This window comes from Pungitius pungitius, chromosome 20 (genome assembly GCF_949316345.1).
Source record: "Pungitius pungitius chromosome 20, fPunPun2.1, whole genome shotgun sequence".
Taxonomy (NCBI): domain Eukaryota; kingdom Metazoa; phylum Chordata; class Actinopteri; order Perciformes; family Gasterosteidae; genus Pungitius; species Pungitius pungitius.
Window position 1 is genome coordinate 11,590,904 of NC_084919.1, and position 22,935 is coordinate 11,613,838.

General features: G+C 43.6%; 1 protein-coding gene across 2 annotated transcripts in view; it reads left to right on the forward strand.

The window, feature by feature from the left end:
* rngtt (RNA guanylyltransferase and 5'-phosphatase) overlaps positions 1 to 22,226 on the forward strand; it is a 54,197-nt gene extending 31,971 nt beyond the window's left edge. The window contains exons 12-16 of one of the 2 annotated variants that reach the window (XM_037449098.2): positions 3,783 to 3,851; positions 12,093 to 12,193; positions 15,563 to 15,629; positions 19,795 to 19,918; positions 21,426 to 22,224. In XM_037449098.2, the coding sequence (XP_037304995.1) occupies positions 3,783 to 3,851; positions 12,093 to 12,193; positions 15,563 to 15,629; positions 19,795 to 19,918; positions 21,426 to 21,592 (528 nt within the window). In that variant the 3' untranslated portion in view covers positions 21,593 to 22,224. Of the gene's footprint in view, positions 1 to 3,782; positions 3,852 to 12,092; positions 12,194 to 15,562; positions 15,630 to 19,794; positions 19,919 to 21,425 lie in introns of both variants that reach the window. The other variant, XM_037449099.2, reaches the window with a different exon arrangement.
* The last annotated feature ends 709 nt before the right edge of the window (positions 22,227 to 22,935 follow it).

The following is a 22,935-nucleotide window of genomic DNA, read 5'->3' on the forward strand; positions in this document are numbered from 1 at the left end:
CTGAAAGCAGTCGATGAATCTGCCAATTATCCTCCATTTCCCACCCACATGTCAACTTCAGCAGCTTTTCATTTTTTGAGCATAAGACAAAGCAAGACATTTGAATTTAGTTTTGTCATAGTAGCCATTTTTCAATTGTTTTGATGTTTCTGTGTGCCATTATGTTTCTTTATGACATTTAACATTTTAATGTTACTATTTCTGGTTTATTATCCATTCAGTTTAAAAATAAAGGATCAACCGGCATCGATTGCAAGTGATCTCGAAATAAACCTCTGCTGCGTAGACAGTGAAGAGCGAACGGCACATTTTATGTCACTCAGCCAGACATCAATCATACTCGTTTCCTTTTCTTTTTTTTAAAATGAGCTCTAACATTGCAGAGAGAAAAAAAATGCTCTGACTTCCATCACTATGACATCCAGTGGTCTCCGGAGGGGGAGACGGTGCAAAGCATGTTAGCAGTGGAGCCGTCTCCCACCGTCCTTTTCCCCCTGGAGGTGAAATGCCCGATCGCTTAATGGGGCGAGGCCTCCTTCCTGGAGGGGGCTTACCGCGAAAGCCGGGGGTCGCTCCTCCCCCCCCCTCCCTCCACTCTCTCCTCTCTCTCGGGAAGTCTCCTTTCTGCCCATCTTCCCAGCCAGGGTTCACCGCGCCTGATGACGTGTTTTTTCGGGTGGGAGTGCTGAGATGGCGAGAGAACTGAAATGGATCTCCCAGATCTTCACCGCCCACATGGCGTTCCATCATAAAGGCCCCTCCCCCCCGTTCTTCTTCTGCCTTCTCCGTGTCAGCGTGATTGTCGGGCTTCGTGTGATGTGCCATGGAGCAGGAAGCCAAACATCTCTCTGTGGCCGTGCTGTAGATCAATGTGCGCTCGCTCCACCGAGGGCTGATGGTTTGGTTCACTTCCCTGCGACGCGTCCTTTTGAGGAGTAGTTTTGTTTTGCGTCAAAGGATTCTTTGCGAAAAAAGGTGAAATCTGCGTTAGAAATATAACCGATCTGCGCATCTCTATCAAAAGAAGTACTATGCAGCGGCAGAGCTGTTTATAGGGGGGTTTTACCAAAGCAATAACGATTTTTTCTATAGTGACATTAAAGTGAGACCAGAACGTCCGCAGCTATTTGAGATGTAAGATGATAATTCACAGTCGCATTTCAGTGGGATTCTCATCCACTTGTTTAAAAAAAGTTAATGAGGGTGGGATGCAAAGACCTGTAGCATTGTCCTAACAAAGGCAGTGAAGAACAATGCAATCTTCTTCTTACATGTTTTATTAGAAAGGATATTCATCATATTTATCATATTTGTTACAATATAAGGAATGCGAACGATGCATGTGTTGTTAATTAATACGACATAACATAACTTTGCAAAGTATACCTATGTACTTTAACAATGGGAAGAAAGCCATGAGAGCACTTAGGAAGACTTGAGTCTATAATGCTTTTGAACAGAAGCTAACCTGCAAGTGATGTGACCCAGGGCTTTAGTAGGTTCCTCATTCAGCTCAAAATATGGATAAATGTCCTCCTTTCCAACACATATTATCTGATGTTTTTGAAAAGATTCTTAAGCCTTACTAAGTGTGTCATAATATCTCAGGTTGTTCACTGCGACGAACCACTTTGGGCTAATGCTGCACAAAATTCCGATATTTTAGACACTTTATTGCGCTTGTGATTTGGTTGGTCTGCGAGCAGCGGCAGGACCGCGGTGACGATCTGTGAACTCCGGCGCTATGAATGCGTCCCCTCTCATGAATTTTGACAGCCTCCGTTTCTACTTTGCATCGCGTAGTCAAAAGGCAAGCCGCACACACTGCCCGCTGATTGAAATAGTGCATTCGGATTCAATCTCGTTTTATTGTGTCCTGTTATTCAGACAGGAGACCACGTATAATGTGTTATTAAAAAAAAGGAACTGAGAGCACATTGTTTTCTGCCCAAGCCAATATAGCCGAGCCATCCTCGCCTCGATGGCCTCGATATGATACCTGATATCCGCTGCATCGCGCTAATGGATGAGCTCTCTATTTTATTGACCACGGCCATTTCCTGTGTACCTAAATATATTCGCCATCTACATGCCTATACAAAAAAGCAAATCTTGCCCAACACAGGATTCCGGGTATCAATATACCTGCAACACTTACCTTTAATGGCCAACAGTGATTCTGCAGTCTCTGTTAAAATCGTCCCTATAAAACAAAAGCTTACCGGTTCTGTTCTGCCTGCAGTCGTTTATTAGATTTGGCATTGCAGTGTAGCCTAATATATTCCGAGACATTCTTTTTAGATTGATATGCTAACTTCCAAGCACCAGCGGGTCTCCCTTCGTGCCAGTGCAGTGTGGTAATAAACTCTGGGATTGCTCATCCATCAGAAATAGCACAACATCATAAAGAACTCCGTGCACACGTGCCGTTTTTTTGTGACGCGGGTGAATTTACGCCGCAGTTTCAGTTTTATCCATATCTTTTCTTGTGTTTTGAAATATGGATATGAAGTTCATTGGAACTATTTAGCTTCTCTGTGTTGACGCAGGGTTTGGCATTAATGCCTCACACAATGTGGACATATATCTATTTGTAACATTCAGCCTTCCTATTGGTTGAGTGCGGTTTACACTTCCCGAGGCACTTTTCTTTACATCTATCTGTAGCACGCCGCAACCTGGAACTGCTAATAGTTTATTCTGCATTGTTTTTAATTGTGACAACCTGCAGAAATGTAGCCCACAGTTTAGTCACTCCGTGGACATTTAATGCTTCCTGATTACGGCCCGAGAGACCACAGTGTCGGACTTTGAAACCTCAGCTACGATGAAGGAGGATAAATAACTTGGCTAAAGTTTTCCCTTTTCTAGTATTTTAGTTAAGTTCTCTGAAGTCTAATGTGTCTAATGATGTATCTGGTGCCGAGGTGACCGGATCAAGCAGGTGTTTTTTTTAAATTGGCTTGCTCAAAAATTGAGAGTGCTTCTATTTTCCATGTAATACAAGAACAACAAAAAACTATTTCAAAAGCTCTTTTCATCCTTGAAATGCAGCACAAACTTCAATAGGTGGAAAGTGGACATCAATAAACATTGTGTGGGCATCGAAAGGTCTCCATTTTCCTCCCTGTTCTTTGCTTTTTAACATCTATGTTGGAGATTTCACTTTTTTTTTTCCTGGCATAAAATGCAAAGTATTTTGCCTCAGGTGTTGCTGCCGTGGAGGTTTTATGAAAGAAGAGTAAAAAACAAAAAGGAAACCACTTCTGTTTCTGAATGCAGAGCCTTATTCTACTGCCTCGATGCCCGTTGATGTGCTTTATGATGCGGAAAATGTGCTTTTGTGGCGGAGTAGATCTCGTACGTCTGCCGGGCGCCGAGCTGCAGGTTCCTTCCCTCCACACGGCTGTGGGGTCGGGTGGCCGGGTGTTAATGGGAGAGAGGAAATCCACTCTTTCCGAGTCATCGGGAGCTCAATGATTCGTTGCCGTCGTGGTCCTCAACCTGCGCTTTCAGGTTACAGGTATTGATCTCTTTGTCATGCATTATCAGTCAAAGAGATCAGTGCTTGGGTTCAGGGCTAGATGACTGAAAACGAGGTGTCAGACTTCTAACTGATCGATTTCCCGAGTAAAAATCTTCCAACTAAGTTGAAACTTTGCCTACATTTAAAGGGTTATGTATTATTGGCGGATTTTAAAGGCGTAGTTGAATTTATAAATGAATGTACCTTTCTTTCTTTTTAGCTCGGCTAAAACTGTGTCCTTGTTTTGATTTTTCAGCTATTGGAAGGCAGCTTCACGTCCCAGGTCAGTCACGAAGTGGACGGACTTATCTTCCAGCCATGCGGGGTAAGCCTCCCTCGATGTCTGACAATCTGTCACCTTTCAAAGCCGTTGCCGGTCAGGCGAAGCTTGTCCCCTCCCGCCGAGCTCCTGCCACACGCCGTTTGTCACAATCGATATAGGTATTGCCCTCAACAAAATAAAAAGAACACGCCTACATTAATTCCCATAAACACGGGGCTCTCTGTTAGGAGGCTGCACTGTAAAACGGACACATGTCACTTTTTGTGTTACGACAGGAACAGCCTTGGCAAGAATAGCAATCTACTTGTTTTTTAGAAGAGCAGAAGTCACTCGGCTGTGTCTGTTCCACAGGGTCATATATTGATTGTTGTGTCCCTCGTAACCTTAGTGCAGGAGTTTTACGGGTAGAAATCTAGATGCAAGTATAAAATAGCAGTAAAGTGAACATGTTATGAAAAACCACTTCACTTTTTCTGGGTGTTTTGTGCATAATGTCTTCCATCCATCTGATCCATCACAACCAGGCAGCACTCGCACACATGGTTAATGGTGTTTACTTGTTGTGTCTGCTCACCTGCTCCCAGACATGATAAACATCTATCTGTTGAAAGTATTTAATCAGCCGAGGGTTTACAAGCACTAATATGCTGCCATGATGCACTAAAAGACGATTTCTTCTTTGGCCAAGTATTTGGCATTGAAGGTGTGATTTTAAGTCCATAATTAATTGTATACACAGCTGGCTACATACAGATGTGATGTCATATGGAACTGTGGCAGGACACACTTTATTTTTTCTTCATTGCTTATTTTTTCTCTTCGTAGCAACGATGGTTCTCAACATTGCGTAAAACCTTTTTAATGTAACTAATATCCATTGGAGGGGATCTGCAGGTGCATTTGTAGGAGTGAAGATTTCTTTTTAAGGAATATGATACAGTGGCTTTTTTTCTTTCAGCTGTATATATCTGTGAATTCACATTGGTTATGTAGATTTATATCAGAATAATAGCAGTAAAACCCTAGTTCACCATGCCTTGGATCAATACATCAACATACAATGTATATTGGTTAAAATATAAATTATGCAGGACAACAACCAAGGAGAGTGAGATAATGTCTCTAGTTGGGACAAATGAGTTATGAAAATATTTTGTTAATTATGTTATTTTGTAAATGCAAGAAGAAGTAACATCACTGGCCTTGAGAAATGTCATTTTTTTTAAATAATTGACTGACTCCATATTAATTGAACACATTCCGTTTTTTCCTTTCATCTGTGATTTGTGAAGTAATTAGTGTATAACCGTGGGCGTCCGGTAGCAACAGTTCTTAGAAGACGTGGAAATTAAATTAGCAGGATACACGTTTACACAGCTGCATTTTCTCTCCACCACAACCTGAGCAGAGGTGAAGAGCATCTCCGGGCAGCGGGCGTCCCTCCGAGGCTGGTTAATCATGCATCAATGTCCCGACAAACAATGTCCTATTCTTGCAGGTGCATTTTTCTCTTTTTATTTCTCTTGTTTCCACAGTTCATATCCAATTCCTAAAGCTGTAGAAGAAATGTTTGTACCGCACGTTTGCTCGAAGAGAGTCAATAATGTTGAAATAGATTTTGTTTTTTTGTAGGTGCGAATTATCTAAGATATGCTTTCAACATTATTTTAAAGGTTGGAATTGAATTTCCAATTGAAACACACTCCTATCCATAAAAAGGGGTTTTGGATATAGAGCACATGGGTTCATGCAGCCAGCCATTGATTTATTTTCTTCGGTAGCTTCAGTGGATTTGATGGATTGTGAAAAACGAGAGCGGGGAAAGCAAAGCACTGTGGCCTTTTGGGCGTAACGATGTATTTGGCATTTATCAAAGTGGCTGATGAAACAGCGACAGCATCATCCCACTTCGTCGTGGATTAGGAATACATTTTTGACAAGGGGTTTGTGACTTGTTTTGGCTTTTGAATTAATTGCTGTTGAGCAAGCAGGTATAAAACCAGCCGGGACAATGTGACATTGTGTTCTGAAATAAGAAAAAGGGTTGCATGGACATGGGTCCTTGTCGATAACATTCTGTTGGAAGGTGCTTAATTCACCCCTAATAATATAATTCTCACCTTTTTAAATTAGAGGGAAGTCCCTGTGTATGGCACGCGGCTCGTTTTGGAAATTACCGCCATAGACCCGGATGTGTTCCATTAAATCTATCTGTGCTCAGCTTGATTTGTAGTCTTGTGATCAAATCACTGTTCATTAGGATGCTTCTCGGCAGTTTCGGCAATCTGGCTCTTGAAGGTCGACAGCTGGTTCACTCAAACAAATGTAATAGGTCGGAGAAGGCTGGCTGAGGTCTAATGGGACTAAATGATAATGCAGTAGTTTGCCATCTGACGTAACGTTCCAAAAATGTATTACTCTGGTGGTGGTTCTGATTCAGAAAGTCTTAATCACTTTGGACGATGCAAACGGAATATCTGTAATAAAACATGTGACAAATGCCTGCCATTACGACAGCGTCTGTATTAAAAATGCAGCAGAACAGACCTTAATTTAAATGCCATGCACCCTTAAAAACCTCATCCCTGGTGATGACATGGTGACCGACTGCTCTTGTTGTTTGTAAGACTCCCTTCTAATGTCATCATCACCGCATAATTGGACAAATTCATCCTAGACATTTTTTGAGGAGATTGCTCAGATTTGTTCCTGATGCGGTCGCCGTGGAAGCAGTGAACACGAGGAGCAGCATCCCGGTTGTGCATCCACACAGTCCATAAGAAGAAAGCCGAACTAAATAGTGAAGGAGGTAAAGGGAATCTCAAACAAAATACCACTCCTACAGCCCGATAGTAACGCACTAATATAGTGCTCAGCCAGAGTTTTCCCCGGCTTTTTAATATTTACGGGGAAGGGTCTGGACCATTTAGAGGCCAAAAAGGCAGTAAGATACAGTGCTGCCATCCGGCAGGTATTTCTGATGACCTTTTTCTGAGGAAACTTGATTATCCGTTTTGTCTGCAGCATACACAGAAAATGACTGGGCTGTGCGTGGTTGGTGCGTTTGCAATCCGTCCACAGTTGATGTTGCTCTCAGCCCCCTCTGCGTGTGAAGAAATGTTTGGCATCGCGTGGTTTACGGAACTAATGCTTTAAAAAAAAAAATGCATTTACTTCTTTGGCTTTGGCCCACGGTTATTGGCTTATTGATTGACATAGTGACTGTTGTTTGAGATTCCCTTGCTATGCCAACCTTTACAACAAGGTTTGTGAGAGGATGCTTTGCAGCATCTGGTTCTGCCAGTAGTCCGTCCCACTGTGAAGGCTGTTTATGGAATTCTCTTCAATACCCTTTTTATCAAGATTTTGTTTTGAAACTTTGCATGCAGTCCTTTTTGTATACCTTTTTTAACCTTCATTTTGTTTTTTTAAATCAATAGTGAGACCGACACCAGAGAGTCCAAATTGCCAGTGTGACTCATCATCGCAAAACTCACCAAACACTGTGTTCGTCTTTCCTCATTGAAGTCATTGATTTGGTCGCTCTCTACGCCAAGCGGTGCCATCTTAATCTCTCCTCCCGTGAATGGGATTGAGCTCGTCTTGGAGTTAATCTCAAGCAAGATCTTGCTGCTGCGAACGACTCATTAATATTAGCACACAAGGTCGCGCCGGCGGCGGCCCGGAGTCACTGGGCGTGTTATCTCGCCCAACACATGGACACTTGGAATCTGGTGAATGTTTTTTTTTTTTTTTTTTCCCAAGAGGACATTGGAAAGATTTAGAATTTTTTTAACAGATCCATTCGCACAGATGGCAGAAGTGCTCATGGCGGAGAGCGCTCCAGATGGTGGTTTCTGCACAAAGAAGAAAGAGAAATTCAATTTAGCATCACACTAAATGATCAAAAGTCAGTACAAAATGAGTAGTTGGGGAAAAAAGACTATTCTTTACGGTCAACTGAAATATTTTTTTTTACATTCGCACCAAAACACTTAAAAGTGTTTGAGTTGCTCTCAAAAGAACGGAATTAATTGAATCAAATTGCAATTCAAATGTATTGAGCTTTTGTTTACTGTGGGTGCTTATAGTATCACAACGCTACACTATGACACTTATAAATAATTGTGTAGATATTGCATGTGTGTGTTGTTTATCTTAAAATCATCATTTTCATCGTCAAGGAAATAAGTCAAAGCTAAAAGCCGCTCTTTAAATGTTCTGTGTGCCATAGTTCGGATTTTTTTAAATGTATTAATTCATTACGGAAGTCAAAAAATGGATGAGAAGGAGATGCAATATTTCCAGCCACATAAAGCCCCAAAGCAATCATATTCACGACCACTTCAGTTACAGGACGGTCTGATTTGCTTGAAGAAAAAATTAACAATTAGACATTATTTGGAAGCCATCTAGCAGAGCATAGATCAATCAAATTCTTAATTTCAACCATTCCGCTCCACCACTTTAATGTCTCCACAGCTATGTGATTGAAGTTGTTCAAAGTAAATATTTAGTCCCACTCTTCATAAATATCCATTTGACTATTTATTTTTCTACTTCCAGTAAATGCACTGCTGTGAAACAGAAGCGCTTCAACATTCTAGCGCTCTGCTCCGGTGTTTCCTCTCCATTCGAAAGAGTCATGTTTCTTTCCGTGGAAATATGGATTGCACCAAATGACATACAAGCAGGATGCTTTAAAGCGGTATCAAATCTACAGCCGCTCAATAGCTTGTCCCACTGCTGGAATGCTGTGATATCGCTGTGGTCCAATAGTCGATGTCCAACCCGCCCTCTCTTCTCTTCCCCTGTACTCACATCAGAGACCAGCTACGCGTCGGTTCAACCCATTTCTAATTTACGCCGTCCAACCGGTGTCTTTAAAGTCTCATCTCTAAAGCTGCTGTGTGATAACCTCACAAACACCTCCATGTGCTGCAGTGCAAAACACTGTTTTATTGGATGCATCAATACCTTCCTTTTTACATTACCACCATCACTTTTTTACTCATGAACTCCAGGTTTCGGCTTTAACGTTGGTGCAGTCCTGGAGGAGCACCGTTGGTCTATTTTGACTACTTTGCAGTTGCTTGAGGAAGTTATAAAATCCAAGGTGGCAGTTTTGTGAACTACTTTGAGTTTTTACCCTTGTCACCAAAAAAAGGTTCAGTTGAAGTAGAAGTGCAGAGTCAGCCGAGCAGTTCTTGCACAGCGCTGATGATGATGATGATGCTGCCTGCAGTCACGTCATGCTGGTACTTATCAAGGCTGGCACAATTTATACAAGTGTGCTATATTCCAATGCTTGAATAAGAGATGAGATAAGAGGGATTCTGGGAAACAGAAATAAGGAGAATCAAACACAAGATGCTATTAGAGGTACAAGTTAAAAATAGTAAATGGAGCACAGAACAGAAAACAGTAACCGGCTGTCACTAAAACATTTTCTGGATCACGTCTTCCTCGTTATTGAAAGGATCCGTCAATCTTTTTTTTTTTTTTTTGTACAAAAATACACTTTTTTCACATTTTCAACATTTATTGCTTGAACAACTTCTTACCGAAGTAATTAAACTGAACACATCAAGCATCCCTCTCGGGTGTGGTTGCTGATTTGCTGGCAACAAAGGCGGCGAGGAAGACCACTGGTCAGGTGATCATCAATGTGGAATGAAAAACATTTCAGGTTTGCATGTGTTGACAAACACTGACTGTCAATGGGAGCTCAAGTAATTCATTTGTTGTACCGGAATACCATGACATTTTTGTGGTTTTTGTCCAATCATGGTCTTTTCTTTCTTATGAAGCAGCCGCACTCTGCAGCTTTCTAGTTCCCTCGCTTTGACAATCACGGCCTCTGAAATTGCAACTTGAAACTGCAGGCAATTCATAAGCAACGGAACATCACTTGATGTAAATGGTTTCGGTAGATTGGCGAGACGCGTCCTTGGGTACAGACGGCGTTTGAAGGTCTGTTTTGCACTTCAATAATGAAGCAATTTTTTTTGGTACGTGCAGGCTCTTATTGACAAGGCCGAACAACAGTCATGCACGCAGCAGGGCAAGGTGGGCTGTTTATTCCAACTGCATTCTGGATGTCTTTGGGGGTGTTAAAGCAATGAAAATGTAGCGCACACAGTTCAACAACCATCATCGGGCCAGTGGAGTTCTTTTACGGGCTTTACGTTTCATTTGTTACACTCCAGGTCAATATGTGCTGTTAGTGTTTTACCACAGCAAAGATAAACCGTGGGGTCTTTTGTTCATTGTTTTCGGCTCTTTAGAAGCATATACGTTTCTCTTTAATGATGTCATTTGATTGAAAGCCGCGGAGGGCTTAGTCACCAGTCGCCTGTGTACGTTTCATCTCTGCATTGGAGCGACATAAGAGGAATAAATCCTTTCTCTGGAGGTTATTTTGATGCCTTGTGCGGCAGAGCATAGCTAACTACATTGGAAGAATGTTCCACACCCACGTCTGCAGCAGAAAAGATGTACTCTGTTCAGGTTCTTCAAAAGCGACAGGCACTCTTCCTGCTCTCTGGCTTAACAGGAGTGAAGTGCCCTTTTTGGAGTGTGCTGCTTTCAAAGGTTCATGAAGGCTGCCTCACACAGGAACAAAGTAGAAGGACACCCCACCCTAGTGTTCCCCTGCCTTTAGACTGAACCTGACAGTCGGTCTGCCTTGGATTTAAACTATAATTTCACGTCAGTACAGGATTATGTTTTCATGATGATGCCCATTATGTTAAATAAAGTGAAGTCACTTCCAGTCCTATGTTTTTGTAGTCAAAAATGTCATTGTATTTATTTGTATTACCAATGTTTTCCTTTTTGTTAGAGGAGGAAAAAGGGTCTGACATGAATTATGGCATCTGGTCTCCATTCCCGAAAAGGTTAAAAATACCCAACGAGACTGACCTGCAATATAGTCAACCCTATTTCCGTCTTCAGAAATTCGCCAGAAACCAGCAAACTGTTGGTAGCATCCACTAAACGCGGCCGATTGGCCGGGTGGGTTGAAAGAAGTCTTTTATTGGCGTTCACACAACTGTTGTATTTCCGTCGTTTCTTGTTTGTTCGACGGCGTGAGACGGCCCAAACGTCAGCACAATCATCCCCCTTTTCATGCGCCATCGTTTTGGGACCACGGAGACGTTCAAAACACATCGATGCCGCCTGGAGGAAGTCTCTAATGGCTTTTTGCTCCATTTAAGCAGGATCATATGGAGCAGAACACTTGTTCAACAACCTATTAGGAGGACTTGGTTGGCTGCAGAAATGTACGATCTTAATACCCCACTGTGGAAATACTACAAGTAAAATAATAACATTACTGCTGTATTGACATGTGTGTTGCAGAAGTTGTTTAAGCTTGTGATGATTTTAACACTTTTTTTTATATACTGTTGTGCGTCAGAGATCATCACATGTTGGCAGCTTTGCTGTCCCGTGAGAGCCGTGTATCTCTTAAAATCAATATTTCCTGAGCTCAGAAAAAAGTAATGCGCTTTGGGACCATGCATTTTGTGACTGACTCAGGTCTAAGAAGTAAGACCATTTCCTCAGTTCATTGCTCTGGACATTCAACCTAATTCAGTTGAGCAAAGGACAACATTTTTACCAGTTACATGGTTACACAACTATAAAGTCTTGTCAACAATACAAGCACCGAATTTACTTGAGTAAACTTGGTTACATTCCATCACCAATCGTTCCTGGGTGAAGCTGGGAAGGCCTTATTTGGTTCCCCACACATTGCCCTGGAGCAGACTTCTGTTGCCGGGGCAACCTGACAGTGACAGAGTCCTGTCATCTGTTCCCGCCTCCAGCCGTCATGCCTTTACAGCCCTCGTGTTCCTCGACACTTGTTTCACGTCCTCCTTTAAGGTCAGCCACGCATCGATGATCCCGGCGTGTCGGGTTGTGCGTGGTGTGTTGAAATGCCGTCACGCTGGATACAACAATCTGTAACGTATTGACGCGTCTGTTCTGATCCGCCCCATGTGGAATTTTCAATTTCTATTTCTTTTCATTGAATATGTGGAGTACTTGAACTAATGATTCAATAAGCCAATCACGATGGAGCCAAATTCTGTTTCAGCTCCTTCACTGTGACTTTTGCTTAAGAAGTCACAAATCATTTTAAGATAATTAGGTGATTAGCTTCCACTCGTGCAACCAGAGGGTCACACTAGTTCCATGAAAGCCGATTCAGTACATATTCCTACAAAGTCTTCCTTATTACTTATTTTTTGGGGGGTTGGGTTTCACTTGCAGAGATACAAGGCCGGGAGGTGTGATGAAATCCTCAAGTGGAAGCCGCCCAATCTCAACTCTGTGGACTTTCGCCTCAACATCGCCAAAATGGGAGGAGAAGGGTGAGTCACTGTTGCCTGGGAAACTTCGCCGGATGACTCTGATAGCACCTATTATTTTGTGACACACTGGAGTACTTCACACACACACACACACGTGCAGTTGCTTTGTGTTTTACTGCCAGTTCCTTTTAGCCTTGGGGTTTAATTCCTGTTACAGTTATGGTGCTACAGAGTGCAAATGTTCATTCCTTTCACCTTCATTGCCTGCGTGCCCTGATGTCTTCAGTTCTATTATTTTCTCATTTGCTATATGGGCAAAGAAAAACGGCACTGCCTTTCCCTTGTATTCTCATTTTAAGTGTATCATCCTCTACAACATCAATTATTCAGCTCCATCGGTGCTCATCGATTACAGGAGATCATTACAGCCTTTGATATGCATTCATATTGCTTGCTGTAACATTAGTAGTTTCTAAAATCCGAAGCAATCCCAAACAATCTTATTTTAGCCATTCTAGTAATCTAATCTAATAATTCTAGGATCTCGGAAAGGCAACATGAGTTGCTTTGGCCCAGACCAAAATATCAGATTGATTGATCTCTTGACGCTTTCTCCAGTGACACCAAGAAGGAGGACGTTTCTCAGATCTTCTCGTAAGTGTCTCATAAAACGGTTGGATGGCTTGCCATGACTTTCGGTACAGATGTTCATGGAGACCAGATGATGCATCCCAATACCTTTGGTCACCCTCTAACTTTTCCTCCAACTGTTTGAGGGATTTTCACAAAGTTGTACACCGACATTCATGGTCCACTGAGGATGAATTCTTATCATTTTGCCGATCCCTTGACTTTGGGCTTACTATTGTAGTAACTTCAAAGATTACAAAACATATATTCAAATTAATATCCTTTAGTGCAAAGGATTTTATTTGAAACAACCGACCTGGTACTTACCAAAGATAATATCAGCATTACTCTTCTTAGTACCTTTGCATTTCTTTAATCTCAGAGCAGCAATTTATGCTCAGTGCAACCTCCCAGGTCTCCAAGCTCGTATTTCTCTTTTGTCCGTCGGCACGACGCACATCTTCTCCGCTCTGCGTGCTTTTCTTCCTCCGATGAGCATCGTCTGAGGTGCGAGGCGACAGACTCTTGGCACTGAGCTTTCTGGTCACGCTGCCTTTTCCCTCTTAGAGCCAAGTGACCTCAGCGACTGTCCCGGCTTTGTAGCCCGTGAGCCTGTCACCAATCCCCTTCAACAGACTGAGAGGCCACACATTCCCCCTCCCCCGAACGCCAGCCGGCGGGCGAGTCAGCCTCTCGACTCCCCCCCCCCCCCCCCCCCCCCCCCCGCGTGGGAGAGCACAGTCCGTCATTGTGGAGAACGTTCCGATATTTCCCCAGAAAGAGCGATTCCACTGGCAGAGGAGCAATCAGAAGTCAGCCTCGGTGTAGATTTTCAAACACAAAGGCGTGCTCAGCCCTTTAAGTTGTGTTACCTTCTGTGCCGGTGATTGCCGTGCGGCAGGAGGAGTGGAGAGATGGAACATTAAGAAATGGAAAAGGTGAAGCAATCCCAGAAAGCCTGTCATGTGCCCTCCCAAGTGTGGCGCTGAACCATCTTTAGTATTGTGCGAATAGCTTGACTTAAAGACCATTTGAAAGGGGATACGGGTTACATCATCATTCTTTATGGTTTTTGAAGGACCCAGAGAAGGAGAATGCTACCTTTTTGATTGGCTGGGATTGGCTCTCCAGAGGCCCGAGTGCGGGTCTAATGTTACTGGCCTGTCTACTCTGGACTCAAGTGTCATTACCGCCTCCCGATCTACGTTTTGTACAAAGGAGCCCGTTCAAGTCCTTTCACCTCTGACTAATTACATCAAAGCGCCAAAGTGAAGCTAACGACATATGATGAGTGCCATTATTCTTGACTGCAGTACCATCACCATTAATCTCCTTTGCCACATTTCACCTGGAGGACCGCCACGGTGTGGTCATTTGTGGTTTTGTGTGACAAGATTCAAACCATCTTAGAGGCGATGCGTTGCATCACAACGTCAGTTATTTAGATGCATTATCGACAATTTTCCAAGTTCACCTACAGTGTGATTCAGATACGACGTGAGAGCGAAAACAGCTCATACCAACATGAAGTATTCTGTGGAGGAAACATGGAGCCTTTCTTGGCAATTGGATGACCCTGACAATAACATAGGAAAAAACACCAGCCTCCTCTTTAGACTAAGAGAACAAAACCGTTTTTGTTGTTACTTTTCACTTGGCCATCAGCACCTTTGCCATTTCCTTCACACTCTGACTCATAGTGGGGTTTTTATAGCTATTGCCTATTGAATTGTTGCTTTCATGCTTTATGAATAGTTTCATTTAATACTTCGGCTGTTTAAAGACTACCGTGACAACAGCGTCTTGATTGTTAAACGAAAACGCCTCTGTGGTCCGAAAACGATGTTCCAGTATAATTAAAGATAGCAGGACTCTCAGGACCTCGGACATCCGGCTTTTGAGGGGGAAGAGCAACGTGGCAACGTAGCAACATCTGCTAAATGACACCTCAAGAGTCCGTGTACTCGTGTTCCTCATCCTGGCTCCGGGTAAACCACGCTGAAGTCTCATTTTAGAAAACCGCGCCGCGATCAATGCTGCATCTTTAGGAACGCGGCGCGTTTGTCGGAGGCACTAATAGAGCGAACGAGGGGTCACGCGAGGTCACGGCGTGCGATCGTGTCCATCACACTGCGTTTGGCTCTGCCAATGTTTACTGCTGCTTCCTTCCTGCTGATGCTGGCTATCATTACGTGGGGGGGGGGGGGGTGGATAAGAAGATGGTCTCGGATTGCAGTGCCAATCGAATTCTCTGAATACGGTCCATCAGACTGCGTCACTACCGCACTGTTGTCTATCTGTCGGTTCAGCTCTATTGCCCCCCCCCTCACCTCTTATTGCTGTTCAAAACATGGTAGACATAGTTCTTTACGGAAGACATAGTGTCTGGAAATAACAATGTGCACATGGGGGGGGGGGGTCTGGAGGTTAAGCAGCAGCAGTGTGTGATTAAGGCATCCGTTGGGCGTTCTGAGGGATGCACAGGGATGAGCACCGTAGATGTGCACAGTGTGGTCCACATTCACTGTGCCGGGAGATGCAGTCAGATGACTTTGTGTTCAATCTATAAAAACACTTCCACAGGTTTATTTTCAGCGTTTTCTCTGTAGCTTTAGGAACGCGGTGCCGTGCCGAGAGACAGAAGGGCTCTCAGACGTGTAATCTCACATCTCTGCCGTTCTGTTACTAGCTGAAAAATGGAAGCCGTGTAGTGATTTCTTTTTTTCTTTTTGCACCATTGTCGACTTCTCAGATCCTCTTGTGTTGAGGGTGTTAACCGTGATCTTTTTGTCTCTTCAGGCTGCTGCCAGAAACCGTCGGCTTGCTCTACGTCGGAAGCTATGACAGGCCCTTTGCAAAGATGAAGGTGAGAAAATATATGAATTATTGTGCCAACAACCCAAAGCCCCCTGTGCTCCTCCAGCTTTCCTCTAGAATGGCTCACCATTTTTTTAATTTCTTTTTTTTATTGATAGTATGTTGCGGAGTTCACACTGCCAAGAATAAATGTGGCTTATTTCTTTGTGTTGCTATGTGACATGAGGAATGGTACCAGTTTAATACCTAAATGTCATCATTTTTAAGCTCTTTCCGTACACAACTAATTCTATGGGGACCTCTAGTAATTCTGATTTCTGGTAATACTAACATTTTATCGACTCATTTAGTTTTCGGTTAAACATTGAAATGATCAGAGCAGATTATTGATAGTGAAAACACTCCTGGTCTGGGATCTGCTCTGCCGCACAGAGTCAGCTTCGCTAGATATCGTGACATTCCTTTGGGTCCTATGTAGGGATTTTGTGAGACACAGTCTGTGCCTAACCCTCTGGTACCTTATGCACCAGATTCCTGTGTCTCAGCCTCAAGGTAAACAATGTAAAGATCTATTTTCTTCTTAGCTTTCCTGCAGACGGAGCTGCAGCCCTGTGGTCGTCTTCCGTTGACTCTGATGTCGCCAGTTTTGTTGTGAAATGTGATTTGTCCCCGTGAATATGGTGAAAAATGGAAATGACTTGCCAGAACAGGACACAGTGATTTGTGGGTTTTTTGTTTGTGACATGCGGTGCACCAACTTTAGAGTAGTTTTCACATTCTGTGCCTTGCTCGTGGGCATGTCAATGATATCAATGTGTCAATTAGATGCTATGATGTTATTTCTATTTTTATTTGATACACGTTCCCAATCCCAATGGCAATTGATTCCCCATTAAGGTAAAGTTTCACCACTTCATGTGGTCTGCTCCCTGTGTAGAACTGTATGCGGCAGGCTGAAAGTGCAGCTCATTAATCATGAATAACTTGAATCGTAACAGATCTAGTCACCAGAGACGGTCTCTCAAAGAAAGAGCCGCCCTTTTGTCAAAGAGGAGCCGCGTTGATGCAGCTGTGAGCGTTTGGCCGCGTGCACTTCACCTGCTGAGTGCTGCAGCGCTTCTTCCATCAATGATTTCTCTCATTTGCAGGACTTTATATGCATCGGGCGCGAGTGAGAACAAGTATTTGTGTGTTTAATTAACAGTAACACGTCCAATCGAACCCAATTTAGTTTGGGTTGGAAGCGTGCTTCCGATATGTGTAATTTTGTAGGTTTTTTGTAGCCCCCAGTGGGCTGGAGTGGCACGAAATGTAGGATTTAGAACCATGAATAGCGTCAAAGTAATTGAAAGCGTTTTGCATGGAAAACAGAACAAACTAATACATTCAAAATTTGGGAGGTAAAAACACAATTGCTTGTTGAATTTGTCTTTTTGCCTCCCAAACCTGACAATATGCTCCTGCCTTCTCCCCGTTGGCCTCAGTTAGTGATATTAGTTTGTTTGTGTCCTCCGATCCGATGTGACGGTCAATCTTAAACAATCATTCTCCTGGAGACCCATTACATTCTCGCAGATAGAACAAGTGAGGGCAATTTTTACAGCTTTGAACTTCACTCACTTGAGGTGTGTGTATTTTAGCAGGAGCAGATATCGAAGGACGGAAGATTCATAATGTATTCTGTCTGCGAGTATAATGAGGGCTGTTTGTCCATGTGCCTCCTTTTGCATCTTATTTCCTACCACAACACATATATTATATCTTGTTATTGGAATGGACCCGAGTGCTGCCCTGATGCAGACCTGCGGCTCTGATTAAGTCTGGGAAACAAACTAGAGCACGGCCAGTCGGGGAGCAATGTGAGGGAAAAACAATGCAGCTATGGAAGGAAATAACAAACCTTTAATCTTTGCTCATCAGTCAGTCTAGAAGATTCACGCAATAAACTGTAGCACGACGTAGCAGTAGAGCAGGCTGACTGCAGGGTGTGTGTTTGTGTTTGTTTGTTTCGGTCTGACTGGTAAAAGTTTTTGCTTTACCTTATGATACAAATTGAACGCCGTATCTGTGTTGTGTTTCCCAGTGATTTAAAAGTCTTGGCCCCTGACTTCGCACTGATAGCCGATGGGACGGAACCTCCTCTCCTAATGAATATGTTGATTCCCGGACACGAGCATGTGCTGTGAGGAGATAGCTCTGCGCTTCAGGATGTACACTCGTTTGCTTTTCCCTCTTGGACCCAGCAGCGTAGCTTAGCTCAGCATAAGCACTCTCCTCCGGGGTAAAGTAATATTGATGATAATAATAAAGGTATTTAAATAACCTGTCAGGCTTGGCGGAAATAATATTTGCCTTAACATGTGCGTGTCGTGCCTGAGTACCACAAATGGTGTTAGTTTAAATTTTTACAAAAATGTAAAAATAAAAAAATAAATGAATGAGCCTCAGAGACAGATTTTTAATTTTTTTCCCTTACTGCCAGCCAAGCTGTTTCCGCCATCTTCTGGTCTTTATGCTAAGCTAAACTAATCACTGCTCCGTACCAAGTGCCCAATCATCCTCTCAACTCTCCGCTTATAAATGTTAGATTCCTCAGGCATAATGATGAGAACGAGCCGTTGCTCACAGGTGAGGGACACCAAATGTAGACGTTAAACGGGCCTTTCCTCACACGCCACTGCTTACCGTGGTGTTTACTTTTGTTTGTAGTTTGTAAATCAGAAGGACGGATCCCTTCTGCTCCTCAGTAGTGCAACACTGGCAGCCAGCGGCTCCGGCTGCCAAGGTCCCCACGCTATCTGGTGCCACACGTGTGCGCCGCCATAATGAGGCAGATTTGGACGGATTAAACGCCAAGTGGCGATGGAGAAATGGCAGCCAAGATGTCACCCGTCAGCAGCAGGAAGGGATCGCGGTCGGTAGCGGAGCGCCCGGCGCAGTCCTTCACAGTTCTCTGGCAGCCCGCTGCGTCGAGCTTTGAGGAGGGATTTGTGAGTCTGTCGCTCCTTTTGGATCGTCTGCTGTTCCTCCAAATACATAAATGTTTGATCTAGAGTTAGTCGTGTTAATGTGCTGTTTGTCTTCGTAACTGAGATCAGAGAAAATATCGTGGAGATGAATTTGAATATTGAAATCGGGACCACGACTAATTAGGCATTCTCATGCGTCGTGATTCAAGGTTGTTTTCCAGCATCTCTGTCTTTGTCCCCTCACACGTTTTCTTTGTTTCCTGTGTGATTATTTAGCCCCCCCCCCCCCCGCCCCTACTGTGGGCCCAGATGCCTCCCACTCCGGGATCTCACAAGCTCGCACTTTGAATTTTTAGCGTCTTGCCAAACGCTGGTGCCGTCCTGGCAGTGATGCTGGTTGGCTGCCCCTGAAGGTCACACTGGACCCCCGGAGGCTGACAGCCTCTCGTGACTCCCCAGAACATTTCAGCACAGTAAATGTTTCAGCGTTGTTTTGCCGCCGTTGTTGGCTTATAGCTGTGGTGGAGTTCTGCATCAAAGGGATAAAGAAACACTGAGGGACATGTTCATGGAGGAACTCTTCAAAATAACCATTTAGTGTACAAAAAACACTCACTGTGAATCTTCGGGTTTTGAGATGTTGGTCAAGCAAAACAGGCCATACTTGGAAATGTCCCTATTTTCTAACGTATGTGTATTCACTAATACAGGAACCAAGTAAGTCTATGATAGAGATGAATTGTTTACGGAAGGAATTAGCTGTGGTCCTAATTCTGCCCAGTTTACTCACCACTTCACATCCCTGCTGATCCTTCAGAGGGTAATGGGGTTCACGGCGGCGACTGCTCACTTCCATCTGCAGCCTCCGGGGTGGAATTTTGCTCATTGCCAATTATTGCCCCGTCGCTATTAGGAGAGGCGAAACTAGCAAACGTTTGTGCTGTTACTGCTGCCTGAATCAACGTAATTCACCAACATCATGGGCTGAATTTTCTATTTTTAATGCCACAGGCTTGTGTCTAAATTGCTACTGAAAGTATTTACTGGTAAGTAGGAACCGCAAAAAAGTGAAGATAATTATTTAAGGCATTTTCATATTGTGTTTGGGGAAAAAAAAACAAGCAGTGACTTGTGCCAGCCATTGCGAGCTGTTGGCATTCATTAAGTCGGCAGCATGTCTCTAAAAGTGTCCAATACATTAGAGGGTTTTTTGTTATTTTGTGCAAACCATCTCTGTCTTCACAGGCCACCAAGGAGCTGAAACAGTACGACAACAAGATCATCGAGTGCACCTTCGCCAACAACACCTGGGTGTTCATGAGGCAACGGGTGGACAAGAGCTTCCCGAACTCCTACGAGACGGCAATGGGTGAGACGTTGTCCTTTTGCCGCGAGACTGTCAAAAGGGACACACTTTTTGAACTTGCAGCGTTTCAAAGCTGTTGGAGGAGTAGTGTGTTAATTGTTAATGAACATGGAGCATTATTTCAGAAGCCCACAGACAATGCTCTTTTCCTTTCGTTGGTTAATGGAACATGTATCAGTGCTGCTAACATGAAAACTTACACGCTTCAGTCATACAGCATAATTTCGCAATTCTGTTTTAATTTCTTTAAGGGTTATTGTAATTACTAACCCCATTGGTAAAGATAGTTGAGCTCTCTGCAGCTGAGGAGCATGATGTTTCTCACAGGACCTGGTGGAGATTAAAGGGAATATTGGACCAGCATGAAACCCTTTGAGGCAAACGCAATTGAAGATAAAATAATAGGGGTCATAAAAAGGCAGAGCTACAGTAACATCATCATCTCGGGTGTGCTAACAGTAACCGTCAGATGAACAAAGTGCAGAGAGTGGCGGGGGGTCACGAGCTAGCTGGAGGGGTGCACTCGCATGCACACAGCTGGCCCGGTTATGTAAGCCAGCCACGGAGACGACATCATTCTTTTCAATCATATGCTTTCACAGGTAAATTTGAAATCTGAACCTTCGTAGGAAAATGAGAAAATTCAGATGGCGCAAAAGCAACGAGAGAGCCTGAGGAAGTATGCAAGAATGGTAGTTTGCCAAAGTAATGTGTAGCGCACTAGTTGGCACATACAAATCCAACGGAATAGAAACAAGCGAGAGAAAAAACAGTTAAAGAACGAATTGAATCGATGGAAAAGATTGGCCTGAATTATCGAGCTTTAGATCCTCCGACAGGCAGTTTGGAGCCCCGGCTGGAAAAAGGCACCTTTTATCTCAAATCCAGACAGATAGTATTGAATTGCTCCTCAAGCTGATAAGAAGACCAGAACAAGTAAACAATCCTCTACATCTCTCATCATTTGTTGGAATCGTGGCATAAGATGAGATGAGATAAGTCCTGCAGAGGAGAAATTCACAGGGCAAACAAGATCAAAAGTATTTTAAATAAGCATTAAGAAACATAAAACATGAATCCACTGCCAGTGCACAGTGTGTTTATACTGCACAGGATTTCAGTGTTTTAGTTGTTTTGTGGTCTGCTGGAAGCAGCCTGACAGCAGGAAGTTGCATATATTGTCACCACACGTTGGCAAGGAAACCAGAATCATCACACTTTTTTTACGCTCAATAACAAAATAAAACCCTCTCAGCCGAGTCTTCACCAAGTTAGAGATGAAAGTACTCTTCCACAGGTCAGAGGAGGCTACACTAAGTCAGGCCTTGTGGATCTACTACGTGTGAGCATCCAGGAAGGTTTGTGTGGATGAGGATCTAAATGTAGGTCCCTCGGCCCTCTGCAGAAGGAGGGTAAATGAAATGAGGTCAATTTAGCTGTTTCTCAACTATGCCTCTGTGGTGTCGTTCTGACGTCCTGCTTTGTTTGTCACCTCTCTCTCTCTCCCCAGCCGTGTGCAAAAGCATCCAGGAGCCCGTCACCAAGGACATCCTCTTGGAGTACGTGGACCGCTGTGCTCAAGGAGTCCAAGCACAGAACCGGAAACACCCGCCAGACCCAGACTCTGAGCTAATGCCCCCTCCTCCTCCAAAGAGACCCAACCGGGCCGCCCCCTAGAACACAGCTCTCACAGTGTGCATCCACATCACCAGCCACGTTGACCCCTGACCCCCCCCCCCCTACAGAGAACAGACATTTGAAGGCATTCTTACCCTCAGCAAATTTGTTTTATCAGCCTGTACATGCAAGGACTTTGGAAACCTTTGAATGACTTCATTAATTTACCTTGTAGACTTGTTTGTAGCTTTAATTGCTGGTGTTCTTATTAAAATGAAAAACATGATACTTTATTTATTTATTCATTTGTATCCTATTTAGCTACAGGGGACTTTGTTAGGTATGCAACATGACACCTGACCAAGAGGGCCGTGTGCATACTTGGCCAACTAGTCCCTTATTTGTATTGAAGGAAGAGTAAACATTAACACTCAGTTTGCTGTTTGAATTCATTTGAATCAGAAAGCGATCCTTCAAATAATAGTTTACAGCATCAGAGATCTCATTAAGATAAAACTCAAAGCAGCATGTGTGTGTTGAGCCCATAATACTAAATGAAATTGAAACCGCTCTGTGTTTCATTAGAGTTTTCCCAAAGAAAACCCATCTGTGTGGACTTGTTGTTGTTTTAAAGACCACACGGGGGGGTTTGATGATTACATCAAACCCAACAAACCAACAATCAAAGTATTAAATACCGTGAAACCACGCTACAGATGGGGGACACATGCACAAGGGTCTTCTTTTTATTGTATTTGATTTCATTTTTGATTGCAGTTTGATAACCAGAATTGAATTTGACTTTATTCATTGTGTTATTTCAGTGTTCTAATATGCTGATTTACCTGACTAAGTAGAAAACAATTTGGTTCAGCTGGTCCGTCTCCATTCTTCCTGACGCATGAGGAGGGTGCCCCACCCTTAACGAGACTATTGACTGAATGCTGCGGAGCGGTCTAGAGCGACGGGGTACGGCACGTGCACACAGTTACTGGAGCTGCAGTGTGCAAAGGTTACTAAAGACAGCGCTTGGGGAAAAAAGGGAAAGTGTCCGCTCTTTTGGCGAGTGCAGAGCACGTGGCGCGTGTGTTGTGCCCCGATGGTACGATGAGCGGCTTCTCCCTTTAACATCGCACACGGAGCGCCGATTGTCCGTCTTGTAGTTGACCTCTGACCCCTGGGAGTGAAGATGATTTCCCAGTAGGTTTTGGATCGTGGTCGTCGTCGCTCCTGTATTTGAACACCAGAGGAAAAGCTTGTTGCCAGGGAACAATTGAGTTTGTTTTTCTCAGCCTGTTGCCCACATGGTTGCCTGTTGCTAGGACTGTCGCCCATCTCCACTCTAGTGTTTGCAGAAAGGATTTACTCGGCAGAGCCGATTGGTTTACTAAAATTCTTTGTGT